Source organism: Corythoichthys intestinalis, unplaced genomic scaffold (genome assembly GCF_030265065.1).
Source record: "Corythoichthys intestinalis isolate RoL2023-P3 unplaced genomic scaffold, ASM3026506v1 HiC_scaffold_23, whole genome shotgun sequence".
Lineage (NCBI taxonomy): Eukaryota > Metazoa > Chordata > Actinopteri > Syngnathiformes > Syngnathidae > Corythoichthys > Corythoichthys intestinalis.
This window is the reverse complement of record NW_026651592.1, coordinates 4,517,280-4,540,076: the sequence shown is the minus strand read 5'-3', so window position 1 is coordinate 4,540,076 and position 22,797 is coordinate 4,517,280. Positions and strand designations below refer to the sequence as shown.

Sequence of the window (22,797 nt, the reverse complement as noted above, 5' to 3'; positions counted from 1 at the left end):
CAGAAATCACAATGCATGATTTTTTTAACAATTTATTTGCGTGATACAGCTGCAAATAAGTATTTGAACACATGTAGAGCTGAAACAAATACTCGAGCAACTCGAGTAACTCGAGTTTAAAAACTGATCCGAGTAATTTTATTCACCTCGAGTAATTGTTTATTTTGACAGGTCTAAGCATCACGTTTTGCTCGGACTACTTTTAATGCGGCACAACGCGCTGATGTCACGTGCGTAGAGGAAGAAGCAAAAAAAAAAAAAATTTACTGCAGCCGATAGCCGCTACAAACGACACCGACGTTGCTAAATACTAGCCAGCACGATGCTACGTTGGTAGCAGGTAGCGTCTGATGCGTCTTATAGAGATCACATGTATGTTGAACTAGATGCGACATGACAGACTCAGCCACGTCTGGGCAGCGTTAGTAAACAGCCGCCATCTTCAAGCAGTAGAGCGCTAAGCGCTAATAAATAAGATTAACGTTACTCTCACTAGCTCACGTAACGTTAGCCCTGCGGAGGGCTAGGTTTCTATTAATTATGAACACTGTCGATGCGTGGCTAACATGCCTTACATACAGGCTTTAACACAACATAGCGTTGTGGAGTAATGAGGGTGTAAAATAAAAACTTAATAATGCTAACTATCAATTTTAGCTGAGTAGTCATTGCTGGATAAAACACCAAGTAGCACTGGTCCCTAATGTGCTCCAATGCAGCCTGTATCATACATTTATTTTGAACACTGCAAAAACTCAAAATCCTATCAGGTCTTACAGTTTAGACTGACTTAAAACTTAACTAGAACTTAAAAATGGCTTGACACAAATAGAAATTCAATTGAAACACATGGGAAAAAATCCTAACTTTTAAGTGATGTGTGTTATCAAGCGTAACAGCATTTTTAGGTAAGATATGTATATATATATATATATATATATATATATATATATATATATATATATATATATATATATATATATATATATATATATTTTTTTTAAAAAAGATCTAAAAGTTTTTTGAGTGAAAGCAGTGAATTAAGTCTTTTTTTTTTTATTCTAGTTACAGCTGTGATGCAATTGTTGGCTGTTTTCAACCATATACACTGAAAATAAAGACTGATTGACTGAAAATGGTTCAAGATTAGATGAAATGTCTTGTTTTCTCATGTATATTTATAATTGCTCTTCACCTAAAAATATATTCGTTTTATCCGATTACTCGATTAATCGATAGAATTTTCAGTCGATTACTCGATTACTAAAATATTCGATAGCTGCAGCCCTAAACACATGTCTATCAGCTACAATTCTGACCCTGAAAGACCTATGAGTCCGTCTATTAAAAGTCCACTTGCACTTCATGTATTATCCTGAATCAGATGCACTTGTTTGAGGTCGATAGCAGCATAAAGACACCTGTCCAGCCTATACAATCAGTAAGACTCAAACTTGTAACAAGGTCAAGACCAAAGAGTTGTCCAAAAGACACGAGAGACAAAATTGGAAAGGGCTACGGATAGTGTTGTCAGTAAGTAACGCGTTACTCTACGCGTTACAACTTTTATAGACAACATTTTAATGGCTAGGTCTTTATTTCAAAGGGGAAGTTCAGAATTTTTTACATTGAGCTTCATCTTGGAGTTAGTGGGGATTTAATTAGTCGTTGGACTTTATTTAAACAAATTTCGTGCAGTTCGTCAGTTATTTGTTAGTTTCAAGGCTCCGGGATGGCTAAGCTAGGGCGAGTCAATGGTGGTTGCCTCCATCGACTAATTAAACCCCCGCTAACTCAAAGATTAAGCCTTATGTGAAAAACTCAATGACACGTGATGAAATTTTTCTGTTATTTTTATGTTGAGGCAGTACAAGGAGAAAAATTGGTAAAAAGTAACTGATAAGTTACTTTTAAAGTAACTTAGTTACTTTGATTATAAAGTAATCAGTAAAGTAACTAGATTACTTTTTTGAGGTGTAATCAGTAATTAAATTACTTTTTTAAGTAATCCGTGACAACACTGGCTACGGAGCAATTGCCAAGCATCTTGGTGAAAAAGGTCCACTGTTGGAGCAATCATTAGAAAATGGAAGAAGCAAAACATGACCGTCAATCTCAATCGGAGTGGAGCCCCATGTAAGATATCACCTTGTGGCAGTGTTGGGAATAACGCTGTTATAAATAACACCGTTACATAGCGATAATAATATTGCCATTGTTTTAAAAATCTATACTATTTAGCACAAGTTTTGACCTACGGAGGGCGCCATGTTTTTAAGTGCGTAATGGACACTCAGGGTAATGACATAGATTGTCACTGTCACTCGATGAATACTACCAGGTTACTGCAATTCCTTCTATGTGGCGAGACGTCCAAAACGTGCGCTCGTGGATTAAAAGCGGCGAGTACCGTACTTACTATTTGGGGTTTTATTGAATCTAGTCTAATCTAGTAGGAGGCGAGGGCGTGAGATGAGCGAGAAGCAAAACTTTGCGGTCGAATGCGGCGGCAGTCCGCTATTATTTTGTTTTCTTATTGTTGCCACAATAAAGTGGAGAAAGCCATCAACGACTCATTTCCTTCTTTTATGGAGGACCAGGAGTGCAAAAATTCAATAAATAAATACACAATTAAATAAATAATTAAAAGTGTCATTAAAATGCTGGTATTTCAATATTTATTTATTTATTTCAATATTTATTTCAATTTTTATTTATTTATTTCAATTTATATTTATTTATTTCAATTTGTATTTATTTATTTCGATTTATATTTATTTATTTCAAGTTTTATTTATTTATTTCAATTTTCAATTTTTATTTATTTATTTCAATTTATATTTATGTATTTCGATTCATATATATTTATTTCAATTTTTATTTATTTATTTCAATTTATATTTATTTATTTCAAAATGTATTTCGATTTTTATTTATTTATTTGAATTTTTATTCATTTATTTCAACTTTTATTGATCTATTTCAATTTTTATTCATTTATTTCAATTTATATTCATTTATTTCAAAATGTATTTGGATTATTATTTATTTATTTGCCCCCCGTGAGTCATCACCTTATCGTGGTGGAGGGGTTCGCGTGTCTCAATGATCCTAGGAGCTATGCTGTCTGGGGCTTTAAGCCCCTGGTAGGGTCACCCATGCCAAACAGGTCCTAGGTGAGAGGCCAGACAAAGTATGGCTCAAAAAGACCCCTTATGATGAGCAACATTAATGAACCCCAGTTTCCCTTGCCCAGACGCGGGTTACCGGGGCCCCCCTCTGGAGCCAGGCCTGGAGGTGGGGCTTGAAGGCAAGCGTCTGGTGGCCGGGCCTGTCCCCATGGGGCCCGGCCGGGCTCAGCCCGAAAAGGCAACGTGGGTTCCCCTTCCCATGGGCTCACCACCTGTGGGAGGGGCCAAAGGAGTCGGGTGCGTAGGGAGTTGGGCGGCAGCCAAAGGCGGGGGCCTTGGCGGTCCGACCCCCAGCTGCTGAAGCTAACTTTTGGGACATGGAATGTCACCTCTCTGGCAGGGAAGGAGCCTGAGCTGGTGTGTGAGGCAGAGAAGTTCCGACTAGATATAGTCGGACTCTCCTCCACACACAGCTTGGGTTCTGGTACCAATCCTCTCGAGAGGGGTTGGACTCTCTTCCACTCTGGCGTTGCCCATGGTGAGAGGCGCCGGGCAGGTGTGGGCATACTTATTGCCCCCCGGCTTGGCGCCTGTACGTTGGGGTTTACCCCGGTAGACGAGAGGGTAGCCTCCCTCCGCCTTCGGGTGGGGGGACGGGTTCTAACTGTCGTTTGCGCTTATGCACCGAACAGCAGTTCAGAATACCCACCCTTTTTGGAGTCCTTGGAGGGTGTGCTAGAGAGCGCCCCCTCTGGGGACTCCCTTGTTCTACTGGGGGACTTCAATGCTCACGTGGGCAATGACAGTGAGACCTGGAGGGGCGTGATTGGGAGGAACGGCCCCCCCGATCAGAACCCGAGTGGTGTTCTGTTATTGGACTTCTGTGCTCGTCACGGTTTGTCTATAACGAACACCATGTTCAAACATAGGGGTGTCCATATGTACACTTGGCACCAGGACACCCTAGACCGCAGTTCGATGATCGACTTCGTAATCGTGTCATCGGACTTGCGGCCGCATGTTTTGGACACTCGGGTGAAGAGAGGTGCGGAGCTGTCAACTGATCACCACCTGGTGGTGTGTTGGCTCCAATGGCGGGGGAAGATGCTGGCCAGACCTGGCAGGCCCAAACGTATTGTGAGGGTCTGCTGGGAACGTCTGGCAGAATCCCCTGTCAGAAAGAGTTTCAACACCCACCTTCGGCAGAACTTCTCCCTTGTCCCGGGGGAGGTGGGGGACATTGAGTCCGAGTGGGCCATGTTCCGCACCTCCATTGTTGAGGCGGCCGATCAGAGCTGTGGCCGTAAGGTGGTTGGTGCCTGTCGTGGCGGCAATCCCCGAACCCGCTGGTGGACACCAGCGGTAAGGGATGCCGTCAAGCTGAAGAAGGAGGCCTATCAGGCCTTTTTGGCCTGTGGGACTCCGGAGGCAGCTGACAGGTACCGGCTGGCCAAGCGGACTGCGGCTTCGGCGGTCGCCGAGGCAAAAACCCGGACATGAGAGGAGTTCGGCGAGGCCATGGAAAATGACTTCCGGACGGCTTCGAGGAAATTCTGGTCCACCATCCGGCGCCTGAGGAGGGGAAAGCAGTGCACCATTAACACTGTGTATAGTGAAGATGGTGTACTGCTGACCTCGACTCGGGACGTCGTGAGCTGGTGGGGAGAATACTTCGAGGCCCTCCTCAATTCCACCGACACGCCTTCCTTTGAGGAAGCAGAGTCTAGGGAATCCGTGGTGGGCTCTTCGATCTCTGGGGTTGAAGTCACTGAGGCGGTTGGAAAGCTCCTCGGTGGCAAGGCTCCGGGGGTAGATGAGATCCGCCCGGAGTTCCTGAAGGCTCTGGATGTTGTAGGAGTGTCGTGGCTGACACGTCTCTACAACATCGCGTGGACATCGGGGACAGTGCCTCTGGATTGGCAGACCGGGGTGGTGGTCCCCTTTTTTAAGAAGGGGGACCGGAGGGTGTGTTCCAATTATAGAGGGATCACACTCCTCAGCTTCCCTGGTAAAGTCTATTCAGGGGTGCTGGAGAGGAGAGTTCGCCGAGAAGTCGAATCTCGGATCCAGGAGGAGCAGTGTGATTTTCGTCCCGGCCGTGGAACAGTGGACCAGCTCTACACCCTCGGCAGGGTCCACGAGGGTGCATGGGAGTTCGCCTGATCAGTCTACATGTGTTTTGTGGATCTGGAGAAGGCGTTCGACCGTGTGCCTCGGGGAGTCCTGTGAGGGTGCTCCGGGAGTACGGGGTACCGAGCCCCTTGGTAAGGGCTGTTCGGTCCCTGTACGACCGGTGTCAGAGTTTGGTCCGCATTGCTGGCAGTAAGTCGAATTCGTTCCCAGTGAGGGTTGGACTCCGCCAAGGCTGCCCTTTGTCACCGATTTTGTTCATAATTTTTATAGACAGAATTTCTAGGCGCAGCCGAAGCGTTGAGGGGGTCCGGTTTGGTGACCTCAGCATTGAATCTCTGCTTTTTGCAGATGATTTAGTGCTGTTGGCTTCATCAAGCCGTGACCTCCAACTCTCACTGGAGCGGTTCGCAGCTGAGTGTGAAGTGGTTGGGATGAAGATCAGCACATCCAAATCCGAGACCATGGTCCTCAGTCGGAAAAGGGTGGAGTGCCCTCTCCGGGTCGGGGATGAGATCGAGCCCCAAGTGGAGGAGTTCAAGTATCTTTGGGTCTTGTTCACGAGTGACGGTAGGAAGGAGCGGGAGATCGACAGGCGAATCGGTGCGGCGTCTGCAGTAATGCTCTGCACCGGTCCGTAGAGGTCCGAAGGAGCTGAGCCGAAAGGCAAAGCTCTCGATTTACCAGTCGATCTACGTTCCTACCCTCACCTATGGTCACGAGCTTTGGGTCGTGACGTAAAGAACAAGATCCCGGATACAAGCGGCCGAAATGAGTTTCCTCCGCAGGGTGTCCGGGCTCTCCCTTAGAGATAGGGTGAGAAGCTCGGTCATCCGGGAGGGACTCGGCGTCGAGTCGCTACTCCTCCGCGTAGAGAGGAGCCAGCTGAGGTGGCTCGGGCATCTGGTTCGGATGCCTCCCGGACGCCTTCCTGGAGAGGTGTTCTGGGCATGTCCCACCGGCGGGAGGCCCCGGGGACGACCCAGGACACGCTGGAGAGACTATGTCTCTCGGCTGGCCTGGGAACGCCTTGGGATCCCGCCGGAGGAGCTGGTTGAAGTGGCTGGGGAGAGGGAAGTCTGGGCTTCCCTGTTAAAGCTGCTGCCCCCGCGACCCGACCCCGGAACAAGCGGAAGATAATGGATGGATGGATTTATTTATTTGAATTTTTATTAATTTATTTCAACTTTAATTTATTTATTTCAGTTTTTATTTATTTATTTCAATTTTTATTTATTTATTTCATCATTTATTTATTTATTTCAACATTTATTTCACTTTTTATTTATTTCATTCTTGCACTCTTGTTCCCCGTGTGGCCGCATGAAATAATTTTATCTGTCATTGGCTCATCAAACTCGGTGGGTGGGCGTGAACTAGGCGGGGTTTGAGTTGATCGAGTAATAAGCGATTGCTTCGTCCTATTTCTTCCCAACATGGCGGCGTTATCTGAGATTTTGCATGAGCTCTCTCAGGACATGTTAGATTTCTCAGAACAAATTGAAGCAGGACATTTGGACCCTGGGTACGTGTCCTACAAAACAGAGCAATTAATTAACGTTATTGGCATCATCTCGGCTCTGTCAGATCAAGATGTTGATCGAAGAGTTTTCGATAGTTTAGAACTGCGGTCAAGCCAGCCTCCACTCGTAAAAACGAAGTCAAACCAGCCGCCCCTTATTTGGATTATTGTTTGCATTATGTGCATTACGGTAATGCAATGCGCTGGCTTCAGAATGCAATGAGGTGGCTTCAGAGCGCAAGTCCCTTTATTAAATACATGAAAAAAAACGGTGACCTATTCGACAACGGGTCCACTTTAGAGAGACACTGGAGCACCCCTAGACCCAAACTAAATCATTATGATGTAAAAATGATGTCGGAGTTCAGAGTAAAACTACTTAGAAAACTGCTAGTTACCTGGTCTTTCCTTTGGAAAGATCAGGTAGTGAGATTCTCCAGCCTCCCCCTATATGTTATTAGGGCGAAGGCCCTATTGTTTTGCAAAGGATTTTTAGGGCCCAAGCACTAAGCGTGCGAAGGCCCTATTGTTTTGCAAAGGATTTTTAGGGCCCGAGCACTAAGCGTGCGAAGGCCCTATTGTTTTGCAAAGGATTTTTTTTTTTTTTTTTTTAAGGCCCTATTGTTTTGCAAAGGATTTTTTTTTTTTTTTTTTTTTCAGGGCAAATGAAAACGGCCAATTTGGAGGCCTGAACATGCACGAAAAGTCACCAAAATTTGCACCTACGTGCGGAAAATTGTAAATTTCGATAATTTTACAACGTTGCCAAAAAATGTAACAAAATGGCTCAGTGGCGCCCCCTTGAAATTTTAAAATTCGCCTATAACATTAGGGTCCGTCAGCGTAGAGCAATGAAATTTGGGGAGTCTATACCTTGTCCAAAACCGCTCCAAAAAAGCATTGGCACCCATATTCCAAACCCAACAGGAAATCGGTTATTTTGGATCGAATATGAAATTTTTATCGATTTACAGGGTGCACATTTGAGACCTTATCGCTGAGGGAGTTAGTTGGATCATCTTCAAAATTGGTGAGACTGTTCATGAGACATATGAAATCTTAAGTTTTGAAAATGGTGCGTTTTCATTCACGGGTCTGACCTGGGCGTGGTGCCAAAATCGGCCATTTTTTCGGCAAAATGACAAATTCAGTAAATGACTAATAGTTCCTTGACACAACGTTCAAACTTTTTCATATCTAGCATGTATGTGCGGTATCCCACCCTTAACACGAGTGCATTGAAACATTACTCATTAGGCCTAGCGCCCCCTAGTGAGAACAGGAAATGCCTTTTTTTACGAGACAGGCTCCTCCTCCAAGGGAAAAAAATCTGTTGACCTCAAACCTGTTTCAGGGGAGCCTCAAGACATTTGTTCAGGTGCCTGATAAAAAATATTGAGGTTTCGTTGAAGCGGAGAGGTCCAAACCGGAAGTGAAAATGACCGTCAACAATTTGTCTCGCCAAAAACTTTGAACAGTCATAACTCGGCAGATATCCAACATATCTGTGCCAAACTTCCCGTGTTTGTTGAGAGTCATACCTTGCAGAGTCTTCTAAGGCTCATTTGCATCAACTCTACAGTGCCAACTAGTGGCGACAGAAAGAAGTTTTAAAAAAGGCCTCACCTATTAGGTCTTTTCAACATACAGCAATGAAATTTGGGGAGTAGATACCTTATGCCTAACTGCTCCAAAAAGCCTCTTGCACCCATACTCCAAATCCAACAGGAAATTGGGTATTTTGAATCGAATGTGAAATTTTTATGGGTTCACAGTAGGAGTTTTCATTTGGAGGCTTGAATATGCACAAAAACTCACCAAAATTTGCACATACATGCGGCTTTGCGTAACGTTCGATAATCTTGCAACGTTACGAAAACATGTAACAAAATGGCTCAGTGGCGCCCCCTTGAATTTTTCAAAAAGGCCTCTCCATTTAGGTTTTTTCAACGTAGAATGATGAAATTCGGAGAGTCGATACCTTGTGCAAAACTGCTCCAAAAAGTCTCTTGCACGCACATTCCAAATACTATAGGAAATCGGGTATTTTGGATTGAATGTGAAATTTTTATCGATTTACAGTGTGCACATTTGAGACCTTGGCACCGAGGGAATTAGTTTGATCATCCTCAAAATTGGCGAGACTGTTCATGAGGCATATGAAATCTTAAGTTATAAAAATGGTGTGTTTTCATTCACGGGCCTGACCTGGGCGGGGTGCCAAAGTCTGCCATTTTTTTCGGCAAAACACCGAATTCGGAAAATGACTGATAACTCCCTCATACAAGGTTCAATCTATTTCAAATCTGGCATGTGTGTGAGGTATCCCAGCCTGAACAGGACTGGTTTGAAAATTTACCAATTGTGCCTGGCGCCTCCTAGTGGGAACAGGAAATGCCCTTTTTTACGGGACACACTCCTCCTCTAAAGGGAAAAAAAATCAATCGACCTCAAACCTGCATAAGGGGAGCCTTAAGACATGTGTTCAGATGCCTGATGAAAATTATTGAGGTTTGGTTGAAGCAGAAGGGTCCAACAGGAAAGTGATAATGACTGTCAACATTCTCTCTCTCCACACATTTTGAACAGTCATAACTTGGCAGATATACATGATATCTGCTCCAAACTTCCCATGCTTGGTGAAAGTCTTACCCTGAAGAGTCCATTAGTGGTCATTGGCATCGACTCTGTCGCGCCAACTAGTGGCAGCAGAATTTGTGGCCATTGCATGCTCGAAACGCAAAACAATTTCTCATCCCAAAAAAAGAAGCGAGTTTAAAGCATGTTAGGTTCTCGTCTGCCACCACCCCGACCTGCGTGACATCCGAGTTGCACCAAAATGCGAGGGCCCGTTCAGTCCTGCTTGCAGGCCTAGTTCTGTTTTTTTTTTTTGAATGGGAATCCTTCATCCCGCCGCGCAGTCGAACCGCTTGACCGATCGGCACCATTCAAGTATCGACACGTCCGGGATTTTCGCGCGACGCAGGGACTTTTTCAAAAGTCCCCGAAAAATTTTCCGTTTCCCCGTAAACGGCAATTTTCCGGAAAAAAAAGCAATTTTCAAAATGTATCTAGTCCTACAATTTTTTACCAAATTACATAATTTAGGTATCAAAAATTCCGGGACGGTGAGGGGCATAAAAGTTGTATACAGAATTTGGAAAAAATTTACGGTTCCCCAGAAATTTGTCAAAAACTTGCCCATTCATTTTTAATGAGAAAAAAAAGTTTCAAAATGTATCTAGTCCTACAATTTTTCACCAAATCACACAATTTGGGCATAAAAAATTCCAGGACGGGGAGGGGAATAAAGGTTATTAACACAATTTGGAAAAAATATACGGTGCCCCGGAAATTTGCCAAAAACCTGCACATTCATTTTTAATGGGAAAAAAAGACAAGTTTCAAACTGTTACTAGTCCGTCAATTTTTGACGAAAACACACATGATGGGCGTCAAAAATTCCGGGATGGCGAGGGGCATAAAAAAGACCAGAAATTTTTTTTGACAAAATGTACGGTTTCCCGGCAATTTGCCAAAAACTGGCCCATTCATTTTTAATGGGAAACAAAGAAGAGTTTTAAAATGTATGTAGTCCTTCAATTTTTGACCAAATCACATAATTTGGGCATCAAAAATTCCGTGACGGTGAGAGGCATAAAAGTTGTATACAGAATTTTGATAAAAATTACGGTCCCCCGGAAATTTTTCAAAAACTGGCCCATTCATTTCTAATGACAACATTTCCCATTCACTTACAATGGGATTTCCAATTGAATTTTTTACATTGCATTGATGCCATTGACGGCCATGCATGTCGAATCTATTGATGCCAATGTACTTGGATTCAATTGACTTTTTGGATGTCGATACCATTGACGGCCATGGACGTCCAAAATGTTTCCCATTCATTTTCAATGGAGAAAAAACAAAATTTCCCCAAATCAACAGATAATGACCAGATATCAATAGGACCTGTCCCCAAACATCCCTGACTCCATTGACACTTATAGGGGGTGCTGCCATTGACGTCCATGGACGTCCAAATTTTTTCCCATTCATTTTCAATGGGAAATGTTTTTTTTTTCCCACAATCAACAGAAAATGACCAGATATCAATAGGACGTGTCCCCCAAACTTCCCCAATTCCATTGACGCTTATGAAGGGTGCAGCCATTGACGGCCATGGACGTCCAAATTTCCCATTCATTTTCTAATGGCATTTCAGCATGTTTTTACATTTTATTGATGCCAATGTACTTGGATTCCATTGAAGCCGATGTAAGTTGATACCATTGACATCCATGGACGTCCAAATTTTTTCCCATTCATTTTCAATGGGAATTCCCCCCCCCCCCCAAATCAACAGAAAATGACTAGATATCAATAGGACGTGTCCCCCAAACGTCCCCGATTGCATTGCCGCTTATTGAAAGTGATGCCATTGACATCCATGGACGTCCAAAGTTCCCATTCATTTCCAATGGCATTTCTTCATGTTTGTTCATTCTATTGATGCCATTGTACTTGGATTCCATTGACGCTTGTGTAAGTTAATACCATTGACGTCCATGGACGTCCAAATTGTTTTTCATTCATTTTCAATGGGAAAATTTTTTCTTTCCCCAAATCAACACAAAATGACTAGATATCAATAGGACGTGTACCCCAGATGTCCACGATTGCATTGACGCTTATGGAGGGTGATGCCATTGACGTCCATGGACGTCCAAATTTTTCCCATTCATTTTCAATGGGAATTTTTTTTTTTTCCGAAAATCAACAATGACCAGATATCAATAGGTCGTGTCCCCCAAACTTCCCCAATTCCATTGATGCTTATAAAGGGTGCGGCCATTGGCGGCTATGGACGTCCAAATTTCCCATTCATTTCTAATGGGATTTAATTCGTTTAATGCCATTGATAGGCATGTTTGTCCATTCTATTGATAGCCTTGGGCGGGGCTACGATCCGTATAACCACACAGGAAAGACCAGGTGTAATTTTTCCAGAAATTGCAGTTTCTAGTTATTTCTGTCATTTAGCCTTATTTCAAAACTTGATAAAAAAATAAAATCTGGGAGATATCCAAGGACCGTTCCACTTCTGAGGTATACTAGAGTTTCCCTTAAACAGACATAAGCCCGTTTAAAGTCGCTGGCCCGCGCAATGTAGAAGCCACAGACTGGACTCCACCATGGGCTGCTGGTGGAGTTCTCCTCAGTTTCCTCGATTAAATTAGCTGCTTCTCTGAGCAGCTCTGGGCACGTTTTGGACATATGTATGTTTTACTTGGGCAACACGCGAAATGCGTCAAGGCCTACTACCGCTACACTGACCAAGCTACTAATCTTCGTCGTCTTTGTGATTTTGAGGGAGCAATTATTTTTCAGATTATACGGATCTACACTGCCACTTTATGTATCGGGTATACATAAAAATTAGCCAATGCCTCAGGCGTCAATCTATTATCTGAGATCGACTAGTTAAGACTTGTTTTGCTGAGCAACCAATCAGACGTTAGAAACTTTGACGAGCAAACGTGACAGATAAAATTATTTCATGGTTGCACCCTCCGGAGGACCAAGAGTGCAAGAATGAAATAAATAAAAAGTGAAATAAATAAATAAATGATGAAATCAATAAATAAATAAATAACAATTGAAATAAACAAGTAAAAATTGAAATAAATAAATAAAAGTTGAAATAAATGAATAAAATTTGAAATAACTAAATAAAAATCGAAATACATTTTGAAATAAAAGAATATAATTGAAATAAATAAATAAAAATTGAAATAAATAAAAGTTGAAATTAATGAATAAAAATTGAAATAAATAAATAAAAATCGAAATAAAATTTGAAATAAATAAATATAAATTGAAATAAATAAATATGAATCGAAATACATAAATATAAATTGAAATAAATGAATAAAAATTGAAATAAATATAAATCGAAATAAAATAAATAAAAATTGAAATAAATATTGAAATAAATAAATAAATATTGAAATAAAAGCATTTTAATGACACCTTTAATTGTTTATTTAATTGCGTATTTATTCATTAAATAAAAAGTGAAATAAATAAATAAAAATTGAAATAAACAAATAAAAATTGAAATAAATAAATAAAAGTTGAAATAAATGAATAAAAATTGAAATAAATAAATAAAAATCGAAATAAATTTTGAAATAAATAAATATAAATTGAAATAAATAAATATGAATCGAAATAAATAAATATAAATTGAAATAAATGAATAAAAATTGAAATAAATAAATATAAATCGAAATAAAATAAATAAAAATTGAAATAAATATGGAAATAAATAAATAAATATTGAAATAAAAGCATTTTAATGACACCTTTGTTTATTTAATTGCGTATTTATTTATTAAATAAAAAGTGAAATAAATAAATAAATGATGAAATAAATAAATAAAAATTGAAATAAACAAATAAAAATTGAAATAAATAAATAAAAGTTGAAATAAATGAATACAATTTGAAATAAATAAATAAAAATCGAAATACATTTTGAAATAAATAAATATAATTGAAATAAATAAATAAAAATTGAAATAAATAAAAGTTGAAATTAATGAATAAAAATTGAAATGAATAAATAAAAATCGAAATAAATTTTGAAATAAATAAATATAAATTGAAATAAATAAATATGAATCGAAATAAATAAATATAAATCAAAATAAATAAAAATTGAAATAAATATTGAAATAAATAAATAAATATTGAAATAAAAGCATTTTAATGACACCTTTAATTATTTATTTAAGTGTGTATTTATCTATTGAATTTTTGCACTCCTGGTCCTCCATAGCTTTCCCCCCAACGTTTTTATATTATTATTTTATATGCACGAGAGCTGCCGGATCTGCCAAAATGAACATGAAGTCTGATTATTATTTTTTTAAAACAATGTCATGAGATAGACAAAAACATAAAATTATGTGCAAATGCCTGCATCTTCAAATCATGAAAATAATAACAGCCTATATTTTACCAATCTTGTAATCTCAATGGGTCTTGTCTCCATTCCAAGTCAGGTAGTCTAGGCGCACTGTTTGCATCCTGATTAGCGTCTGGCTAATACATGTTAGGTCCAACATAAAATTCTAAGCTCCTCTTCTTTCTCCAACTCTTCAAAAACTTGGATCTCCTCCCTTGCGCTTGATCTATCGCTTATATCGATGTTTGAATCATTGTTTGAAGGGCTTTGTATGGCAGCCGTATGGAGCACTGCCATCGCTGTTCTCGGTGTGACGTATCATTTCCGGGTTCGTCCCCTTTCAGGCTCGAACTTCGGAAACGCGATTATTTTGTCAAATATACAACATATAAATTATTTTTTCATGCTTTATTTGTTGGACGATATTTAATTACTTTAATTGTGACCCTATTTGGCATGTTATGAAATTACTTCACATTTGGTCTTTAAGGCATCTTTAGTATGTTCTTTCTGTATGCATCTTAACAGAACAAGCTTAAAAGCGCATGGTCGTACTTTGGGTGTCAAATTGGCTTCTTGTAGATGTTTCACCAGTGTAGCACATTTTGGCAAAACACCGTTTGTTTTTTTTCTTCCTAGTCTTGTCTCGTCTTATCCCGTTTTCCCTGTTCATTTTGCTTTTGCTGCTCTTTTTGTGAAATATCGACAGTGGTGTCTTGATCATTAATGTTCGTCTCGGGTTCAAATTGAAAGGGTTGAACAGATGACATGTTTATATCGCTAGAGTCATATTCTGGAAGCCCAGCAGCGTAACCATGTGATGTCCCCCGCCCTGCGACATCAAACACCATGGCGACCTACGAGTTAAACTAATTTTACAAATCGTATGAAAACAAAAACATCAAGAGGGGTTTCAATATCAAATTATTTTAAGAACTACAAGTCTTTCTATCCGTGGATCCCTTTAAAAGAGAGTCTATGCTACTGTACTCCCAGGTACATTAGTTTTGTATAGCTTTTCCAGAACTAAAAAGCTACAAGCAGGCATGATCTGAAAATTGTCAACGTGAACAAAAGTACAACCCTTCAACTGGTACTACCTTAAAGAGCATACGACAGGAGAAAAAAAGTCTTAAATAGCATTATTATGTGAATTAGAATCATATTTTGAGACGATTCGACTATATACAACAATTTAGCAAAGCGTAGATGACGAGAAATTAAGTCTTTTAATCTGCCGGTTAGCCACGCCTACCGTTATAGGGCTCGAGCGTCCCCAACAGGTGGATGACGTCAGCGGGAGACTGGGCTCATCGGTTTTACTATTCAGCCCATTTCGGGGGAATTATTCAGAACGAGGAAAACGCGACGAAGAGAGCCGCAAAATGTCATTTTTTCAGTCTCTCTACTCCAATATTTTTACAGGATATTCTTTCTATCCAAGTATATTCCCCAATAGCTAAATAAATGGCTTGAGAAGGACCAGTCAGCCCGTCGAGGGGGAACTATTCACAACGAGGAAAACGCGACGAAGAGAGCTGCAAAATGTCATTGTTTCCGTCTCATTACTTCAATATTTTTACAGGATATTCTTTTTATCCAAGTATTTTCCCCAATTGCTAAAGAAATGGCATAGTCATGACAAATAACAGTCTTGTGCTAAATGGAATAAGAAATAATAAAAATGCACTTATTCAGGACGACATGGCAAAATTACTCCATAATGGTCAAAACTGTCAACTTCACCTTTACTGTCGCACCTCCCGAACGATATTTTATGACACCTAAATCGGACATATGTCATTTCCCTTCCCTAGCTTCGGAGAATGTAAACAAACCAAGAGGCGTGACAGCTAGCCGACATGCTAACCCAAACCGAGTGATGTTTCGAAGTCTTCGAAGCGGAAAATCACACATAACTAGCCCGGATTATTTGGCATGACGACTGGGTTGTCGATTGTCTTCGCGGATCGGCAAACCGCCCGGCGGAGAGCAATTTACAGTTCGTTCCCCGGAGGAGGGCGGCTACAGCTGTTGTGCAGCTAACGTGCAGCTAATGTGCACAAGGAGAGCTTTTTACATGCCTCTCAATGATCAAACGTAAGTAGTCCTTTATTTAAAGAAAGTTCGTAGTGTTTACTTTGTAATTGCTGTATTCGTATTTGACATAATACAAAACAAGATGTTTACTCACTTCCTCGTAAGTCCAATGGTCCCACAGTAGTAGGGCTTGTTTTGGCCAATATCCACGGTGAATGGGAACCTTTTGAAACTCCAAAAAGGCACACACGCCTCTCCCTCATAAAGCAAGATTTTTCTGCAGCCGTTTGGCTGCCGTGATGCGAAAAATAAACGTATTAATCCACAAAATCAGCTGAATCCTTAGTCCTCATACACAACAGTACGGCTGTTTAGTGAAGAGGATGCCTTCACCCGTACACGTCCTCAATGCAAGACCAAAGCCGGAAGTCATTCATTTTCATGACGCGGGATTCATAAAACTAAATAAAAATAGCGATCGCTTCCACACACATCCAAGCGGTCCATATCATTCAGGAGCATAAAATACCGCGTGTATTATGAAATGAACATGCTTTTTCGTGTCGCATGCACTTTAAGCAACAGTACCCCAGCATGATTTTTGTATAAGAATGAGTCAGTGAATGATGTGCTTAACTCTGCTAGTCCCATACAGGCAGCGAGTCGTCCTCCAACAGCAGGAAGGAGATGCTCCCGAAGCCCATCACTATCGTGACTAGCGAATCGTCCTCGATGTGCTTCGTGCGAACCGAGGAGTTCGCTTTTACATCCGGCGGAACCACGCAGACACCCGCCCAGGTACTACAAAAAGCTGCTGCTGTCAGGTCTTTAATTGGTTCAGTTCAGTATGAAAGCACGAATCCAGATCTGGCATGTTTCCGGAGAAGGAAGTAAATGATTATGAGTGCTCCTTTAAATTTATCACTGGAATCAATTGGTTTGGGAAGCCCTGGTTTGTATTTGTATTTTTATTAGGATCCCCATTAGATGATAAAAACATCCGCTACTCTTCCTGGGGTCCACACAAAACATAAAACAGACAAAATATCAACATACTAATCTATGGAGGACCCTTTCTGGGGTCCACACAAAACATAAAACAGACAAAACATCAACATACTAATCAACGTAGGCTATACTGTATATAAAAGAAGAATTCTTATCTTGTAAAATTTACACACTAAAACAAACATAATTCAACATACTAACATAAAAACAGAAGAAAGTAAGGAGGTAAATAGACAATATAAGAGGTAATATATAAGTCAACAACAACAAAGAGGCTTACATTACAAATTACATCAGTGATCAAATGCAGTTGACCCTAAAGTACTGCTTTATTTGTTTCTTGAAATTAGCTTTGAGTTTTTAAAATTTGGTCGGGGAGGGCATTCCATTCAATCATAGCTCTACATAGTATTGTACGTTGTTTTAAGTTAGTTTTTATGATAGGTATGGTATAGTTACCGCTAATAACATGTCTGGTTGGGTATGAGTGCAGAGTTGAGCTCAGAGTGTAATCCTTAAACAAACTGCCTGGTTTGCCCAATGTCATGGTGTTTTTCAGAAAAACAAGAAGAAATACTCGCAGCCTTGAATCAACTTTAAGCCAAGACAGTTTGTCATGCATATTGTCTGTGTTGGCTCTTTGGCTGCTTTTAAGCGCAAGCCTGGCTGCTCTGTTTTGTACTCGTTGGAGCCTCTGTAGGTTCGTCTTTGTTGTACCTGACCAGACCACCGAACAGTAGTCCAGGTGTGACAATACAAGGGTCTGCCAGACCTGTTTTGTCAACTGAGGTGTTAAAAAGGGTGAACATTTTTTTTACTACTGATATATTCCTACCCATCTTTTGCACTAACAAATCAATGTGTGTTGATCATGATAAATTGCTGTCTAAAGTTATCCCTAGGAGCTTGGTTTCTTGTACCTGCTCTACAACCACATTGTTTAGTACAATGTTTAACTGAGGTTTGGATCTTAATGAATATTTTGTTCCAAAAATAATGCTCTTAGTTTTTGATATGTTCAGAATCATTTTGTTGTCCGTGATCCAAGTGAACACCAACTGTAGCTCTTGGTTAAGGGCTGAGTTGATTTCCTCCACTGTTTTGGCAGATTTATAGAGTGTTGAGTCATCAGCAAACATACACACGCTCGCATTTTTACAAACAAGTGGGAGGTCGTTTGTAAAAATAGAGAAGAGCAGCGGCCCCAGTGAAGAACCTTGCGGAATTCCGTAATGTATTTGTTGTGCGTTTGAAAAGCACCTATTGAACATAACTTTCTGAGTTCTACTGGTCAGATAACTTTCTTCATCCAAGCTACAGCAGATGGCGTAAAGCCATAGCACCTAAGTTTATTAAGTAATATATTGTGGTCGATGACATCGAAAGCAGCACTTAGATCTAATAGAACTGCTCCTACTACGTTCTGTTGGTCCATATCAGTTAGCCAGTCCTCTGTCATTTGTGTGAGTGCCGTAGAAGTCGAGTATCCTACTCTATAGGCATGTTGGTAATTACTCATTAAATTGTTCAATGAAAAATAGGATTGTATCTGACTGAACACAATTTTCTCCAGCAGTTTGCTTAAAGCGGGTAACAGGCTGATCTGCCGGCTGTTTGAGCCAGTAAAGGCTGCACGAGCATTTTTGGGTAAAGGAATTACTTAAGCCATTTTCCAAATTTGTGGGAATTTGTTGCTGTCAAGGCTTAGATTAAAATGTGAGAAACAGGAGAGGAAATATGATCTGCAATAATCCTCAATAAATTTCCATCTAAGTTATCAATGCCTGGTGGTTTCTCATTATTTATAGATAACAATAGTTTTTTCACATCTTCAACCGTTACTTTACAGAATTCAAAACTACATTTCCTGTCCTTCATTATTTTGTTTTGTATATATGAATACAGTGATTCATTTTTTTGATGAGGGCATTACCTGTCTGAGTTTGCATACCTTATTGATAAAATATTCATTCAAATAATTTGCAATGTCAGTAGGCTTGGTTATAAAAGAGCCGTCTACTTCAATGAAGGATGGAATCAAACTTGTATTCCTGCTCATGATGTCATTTAAGGTACTCCATAGCTTTTTACTATCATGTTTTACATAATTTATTCTTGATTTATAATGCAACTTCTTCTTATTCCTATTCAGCTTAGTGGTGTAGTTCCTTAATTTACAGTACACTTGCAGGCAAGTGTACGGTTTTAGAAGCAGGTTTTAGGAGTGTTCAGATAAAAATCAGTAAGGACTAATCTGGTCTGTAAAGCTTGGTCGAGAACTGTTAGAGCAATCATGTCCAAAGTCCAGCCCGGGGGCCAAATGCGGCCCGTGGTCAAATTTCATCCGGCCCCCATCCTCAGTCATAATAATCATTAACATCTGGTCCGCACACAGACTTAATAAATTGGTCAGCGGTACTGCAACCAGCATATGAAGTAGCTTACACACTAAATGCTGCTCCTCATTTACCAACTAAACTGCAGCAGCACTCTGAGCAACATTACCCCGTGTGACCCTTTACTCCCAATTTTCCAAAATGGCGAGAATCAACAAAAAAAAAGAAAGTTGACTGCGTTGGCCGACGCTTCAAGGATAGGTGGGAATTGGACTATTTCTTCACTAAAATATGCAACAACTGTGTCTGCCTTATTTGCAAAGAGACAGTCGCTGTTTTTAAAGAGTTCAATGTGAGGCGATATTACCAAACAAGACATGCCCGACAAGAGCCCGAGAGTCGAAAGAGAAAACCACAAAGGCTAGTTGCAAAATTGTTGAAATTATTAATTTTAAAAAATTAGGGCTGCAGCTATCGATTATTTTAGTAGTTGATTAATCGATGAACTAGTTAGTTCGAATTATCGAGTAATCGGATAAGGAACATGAAAAATTAAAATACCTGAGCTGAGCCTTAAACTTACATAGCAAAAGTCTGCTAGCTTAAATGCTATAAAACGCTGACATTTTAATTTTTTTTTTTTTACAATGCTCTTGACAAATGGTTCAGACACATAGTCCCACAAAAAACAACAACAACAAAAACTGCTAAATATACCAATGAACTAAATTATGAATACATTTAAAAAACTAACTCAAACAAAAACTTGGCTTATGTTGCTCTTAACAGGGAGCAGCTGCATTCAGCCATGTGAAATGAGGCAGTGTATCACTTTAATGAAACGAATACTTGAAGCAGCAAAATTTAATTCGGATCTTTTTTCTTCAATCGAATACTCGAGTTAATCGATTAATCGTTTCAGAACTAAAAAATATATAAAGCAACTGTGACACACAGAATGGCTTGCTTAAATTTGCTTAAATATATTGTTCTACGTAAAGGACGTCAGCCAAGGTCGGCCCCCCACATTTTTACCACACCAAATCTGGGCCCCTTTGCAAAAAGTTTGGACACCCCTGTGTTAGAGGTTCGAGGGCCTGGAAAGGGAATTAAGGCTAAACTCTACACCTGAAAGTGCTGCGTTTGTTGCGGTCGCGCAGGAAGTGAAATGTAGATGAAAGTGACCTCTGTTTAGGTGAAATTGGATACAGTTTGAGACGCAATATAAAATACGCCAGCATCGGGCTGTTCTCTTCCTGACTCTGTAACTCTACACCATCTCCGCAGATCCACGCCAGGCCGGGACAACACCAGCTGTCACAAATGACTGCCGCCTTGAATCCCCCGTCACCGCCGCCTCCGGCCCCGCCGTCCTCACCCGCCGGGCCCCCTGCCTCGTCGCCGCTATCGCCAACCTTTTCCCTGCTGGAGGAGGGGGACCTGCGCAGCGTGGATCCCTGTAAGGACCTGTGGGGGTCCAGAGGGTATGAAGACTATCGACGAGCGGGGTCTACCAGGACTATGGTTGGGGGGCTGACGGGAGGCGTGGTGGTGAGCAGTGGGGGGAGCCTGCAGGACAAGTCGGAGCTGTGCGTGGTCCGCTTTGAGAAGGAGATGTCCGGGCTGGGAACGGGGTGCTGCGACGTCACAGTGAGCCTGGAAAGCAAAGCGGCTCAGCGCCTGTCCTCGTCCCCGCCCACCTGCATGTCCATCCCCAACGCTGTGTCCGGCGGGTCCTCAGGGGCCGGCTCCCCCCAGGAGACCGGCAAAGGCTCCCCTTCGCCGTGCTGCATTCACACCTCCCTGGCCACGCCACGCTCACGGACTCGTAAGAGGGGCGGGGACCCGGGCTCCATCTCTCCCGATGACGACAGCCCGTGCCCGCAAGCATCATCCTCGTGCTCGTCCCGCTGCGTTTACTGCCGATCGGTGTTCAGCGCCTCGGAAAACGGCCGGGGCCGCTGCAGGGACGCCCCGGACCCGGCCCTGCGCTGCCTACGCCAATGGACCTGTGTGTGGTGCGCCGAGAGCCTGCTCTACCACTGCATGTCGGACTCCGAGGGTGAGTTCTGGGAGCCGTGCTCCTGCGACGACTCCATGGGGGGCCACCCGCACCCCCTGTGCTGTGCCCGCTGGTTGGCCCTCCTGGCCCTGTCGCTCTTCGTGCCCTGCATGTGCTGCTACCTGCCTTTACGCGCCTGCCTGCGTTGCGGCGAGCGGTGCGGCTGCTGCGGGGGAAAGCACAAGGCGGTCCGATGAGACCAGGCGAGGGAAAGGAAGCAAGGGGGGATCCTCTGACGCAGGCCCCGACCTGACCCTCCAAAGCCCCCCGACGGCTTTCCACTGCATTCCGCTAGTTCTCTTTTCGAACCGGGGGGCCTTCTCGTATCTTGCTCAAACCATCCTTCACGGAGCCTTTCATTATGGATCGAAGTCGATGTCCGTTTGGCGACCCAGAGACTTAACGCGAGGACGAGGGTGGGTAACGACCTGTGCCCCTTTTTAAAATCTCCATTGATCAAAGATTTAAAAAAAAAAAAAAAAAAAAAAACGCACACACAATGATTTAACAGACACTCCCCAATTTATGAACAAATTCCTGAAAGATGTTCATAGGCCGTTGTTACGTTGCCCTTTAATTTTTATTTCTTGTGCCAAGGCACGTAGTTTATGACAAATTTAAAATCATTTTTAAAAAATGACACAGAACACATTCAGTGTGGATTCTGAAAAAAAAAAAAAAAAAACTTTGTGTGAATGTCATTGACTTGACTTGAATTGACATTGACTGACTTCACTATCAGTTGATGGGACACGGGGCTCGGGACAGGGGGCCTATTTTCAAAACGTAAAATTCAAATTAGGGCTGTCCCAAACGACTAATTTTCTCCCGATTAGTCGACTAATCTTATAATTAAAAAAAAAAAAATTTTTTTTTTACTAATTTAGCAATGACATTTTTGTTGACGCTTATCAATCCACAAAAATATTTTGGAACACTTAAATTCTTTATTGAAGTACAAATAAACAGATAAATAACAATAATAAATCACAAATAAACAATGACTTCAAATGCTGATAGAATTCACTTGTGCAAAAGAATGGAATGTAAACAGATTCAAAACACTGACTTCACCTTTCCAACATGATTCAAAACAATTCTTAAAAAAAATACCTAGCACTAATATTATAGTAGTATTATATATAATAGTATTATAATAATTATTCATTGCCAAACAGACTTTTCATAAAGTGTGTCATTTTAAAGGTATCCTTAGTGTAGAATCCAATTCTGAAGTATGTGGGATTAACTTCAGAAATCGTTATTTATATGACGAACATGACATGCTTTTATTTTGAAATGCTCACCGGAAGTACGTTCGCTAAACCGCTAATTTAATCTTTACACTCCGCAAAAAAAGCACTTTTTGTGATTGCATGTGGTGTCAGTCATAGATTTTGTTCCTTTTGCAAATGCTGTTAACCAGCGTTTTTTCATGTTTGAAGTGTCACCTTTTAACTGCAAGTTTTGGAGAAGGCTGCCTGTTTTATAGCCGGCTAAAGTAGGTCGTCTTTTTTCCCCATTCACCTCAATGTAGCAATGCTAACGTATATAGTGTTTAATATAGATGTGTTTTCTTATTTTGTATGTCT

The 22,797-nt window shown here is 41.2% G+C and overlaps 1 protein-coding gene across 2 annotated transcripts in view; it reads left to right on the top strand.

The window, feature by feature from the left end:
* Positions 1-21,903, top strand: part of LOC130911239 (sprouty-related, EVH1 domain-containing protein 1-like) — a 34,314-nt gene extending 12,411 nt beyond the window's left edge. For both annotated transcript variants that reach the window (XM_057829076.1, XM_057829075.1), the window contains 2 exons: positions 16,445-16,597; positions 20,431-21,903. In XM_057829076.1, coding sequence (XP_057685059.1) covers positions 16,445-16,597; positions 20,431-21,402 — 1,125 coding nt within the window. In that variant the 3' untranslated portion in view covers positions 21,403-21,903. The remainder of the gene's footprint in view (positions 1-16,444; positions 16,598-20,430) is intronic.
* Positions 21,904-22,797: the final 894 nt, after the last annotated feature.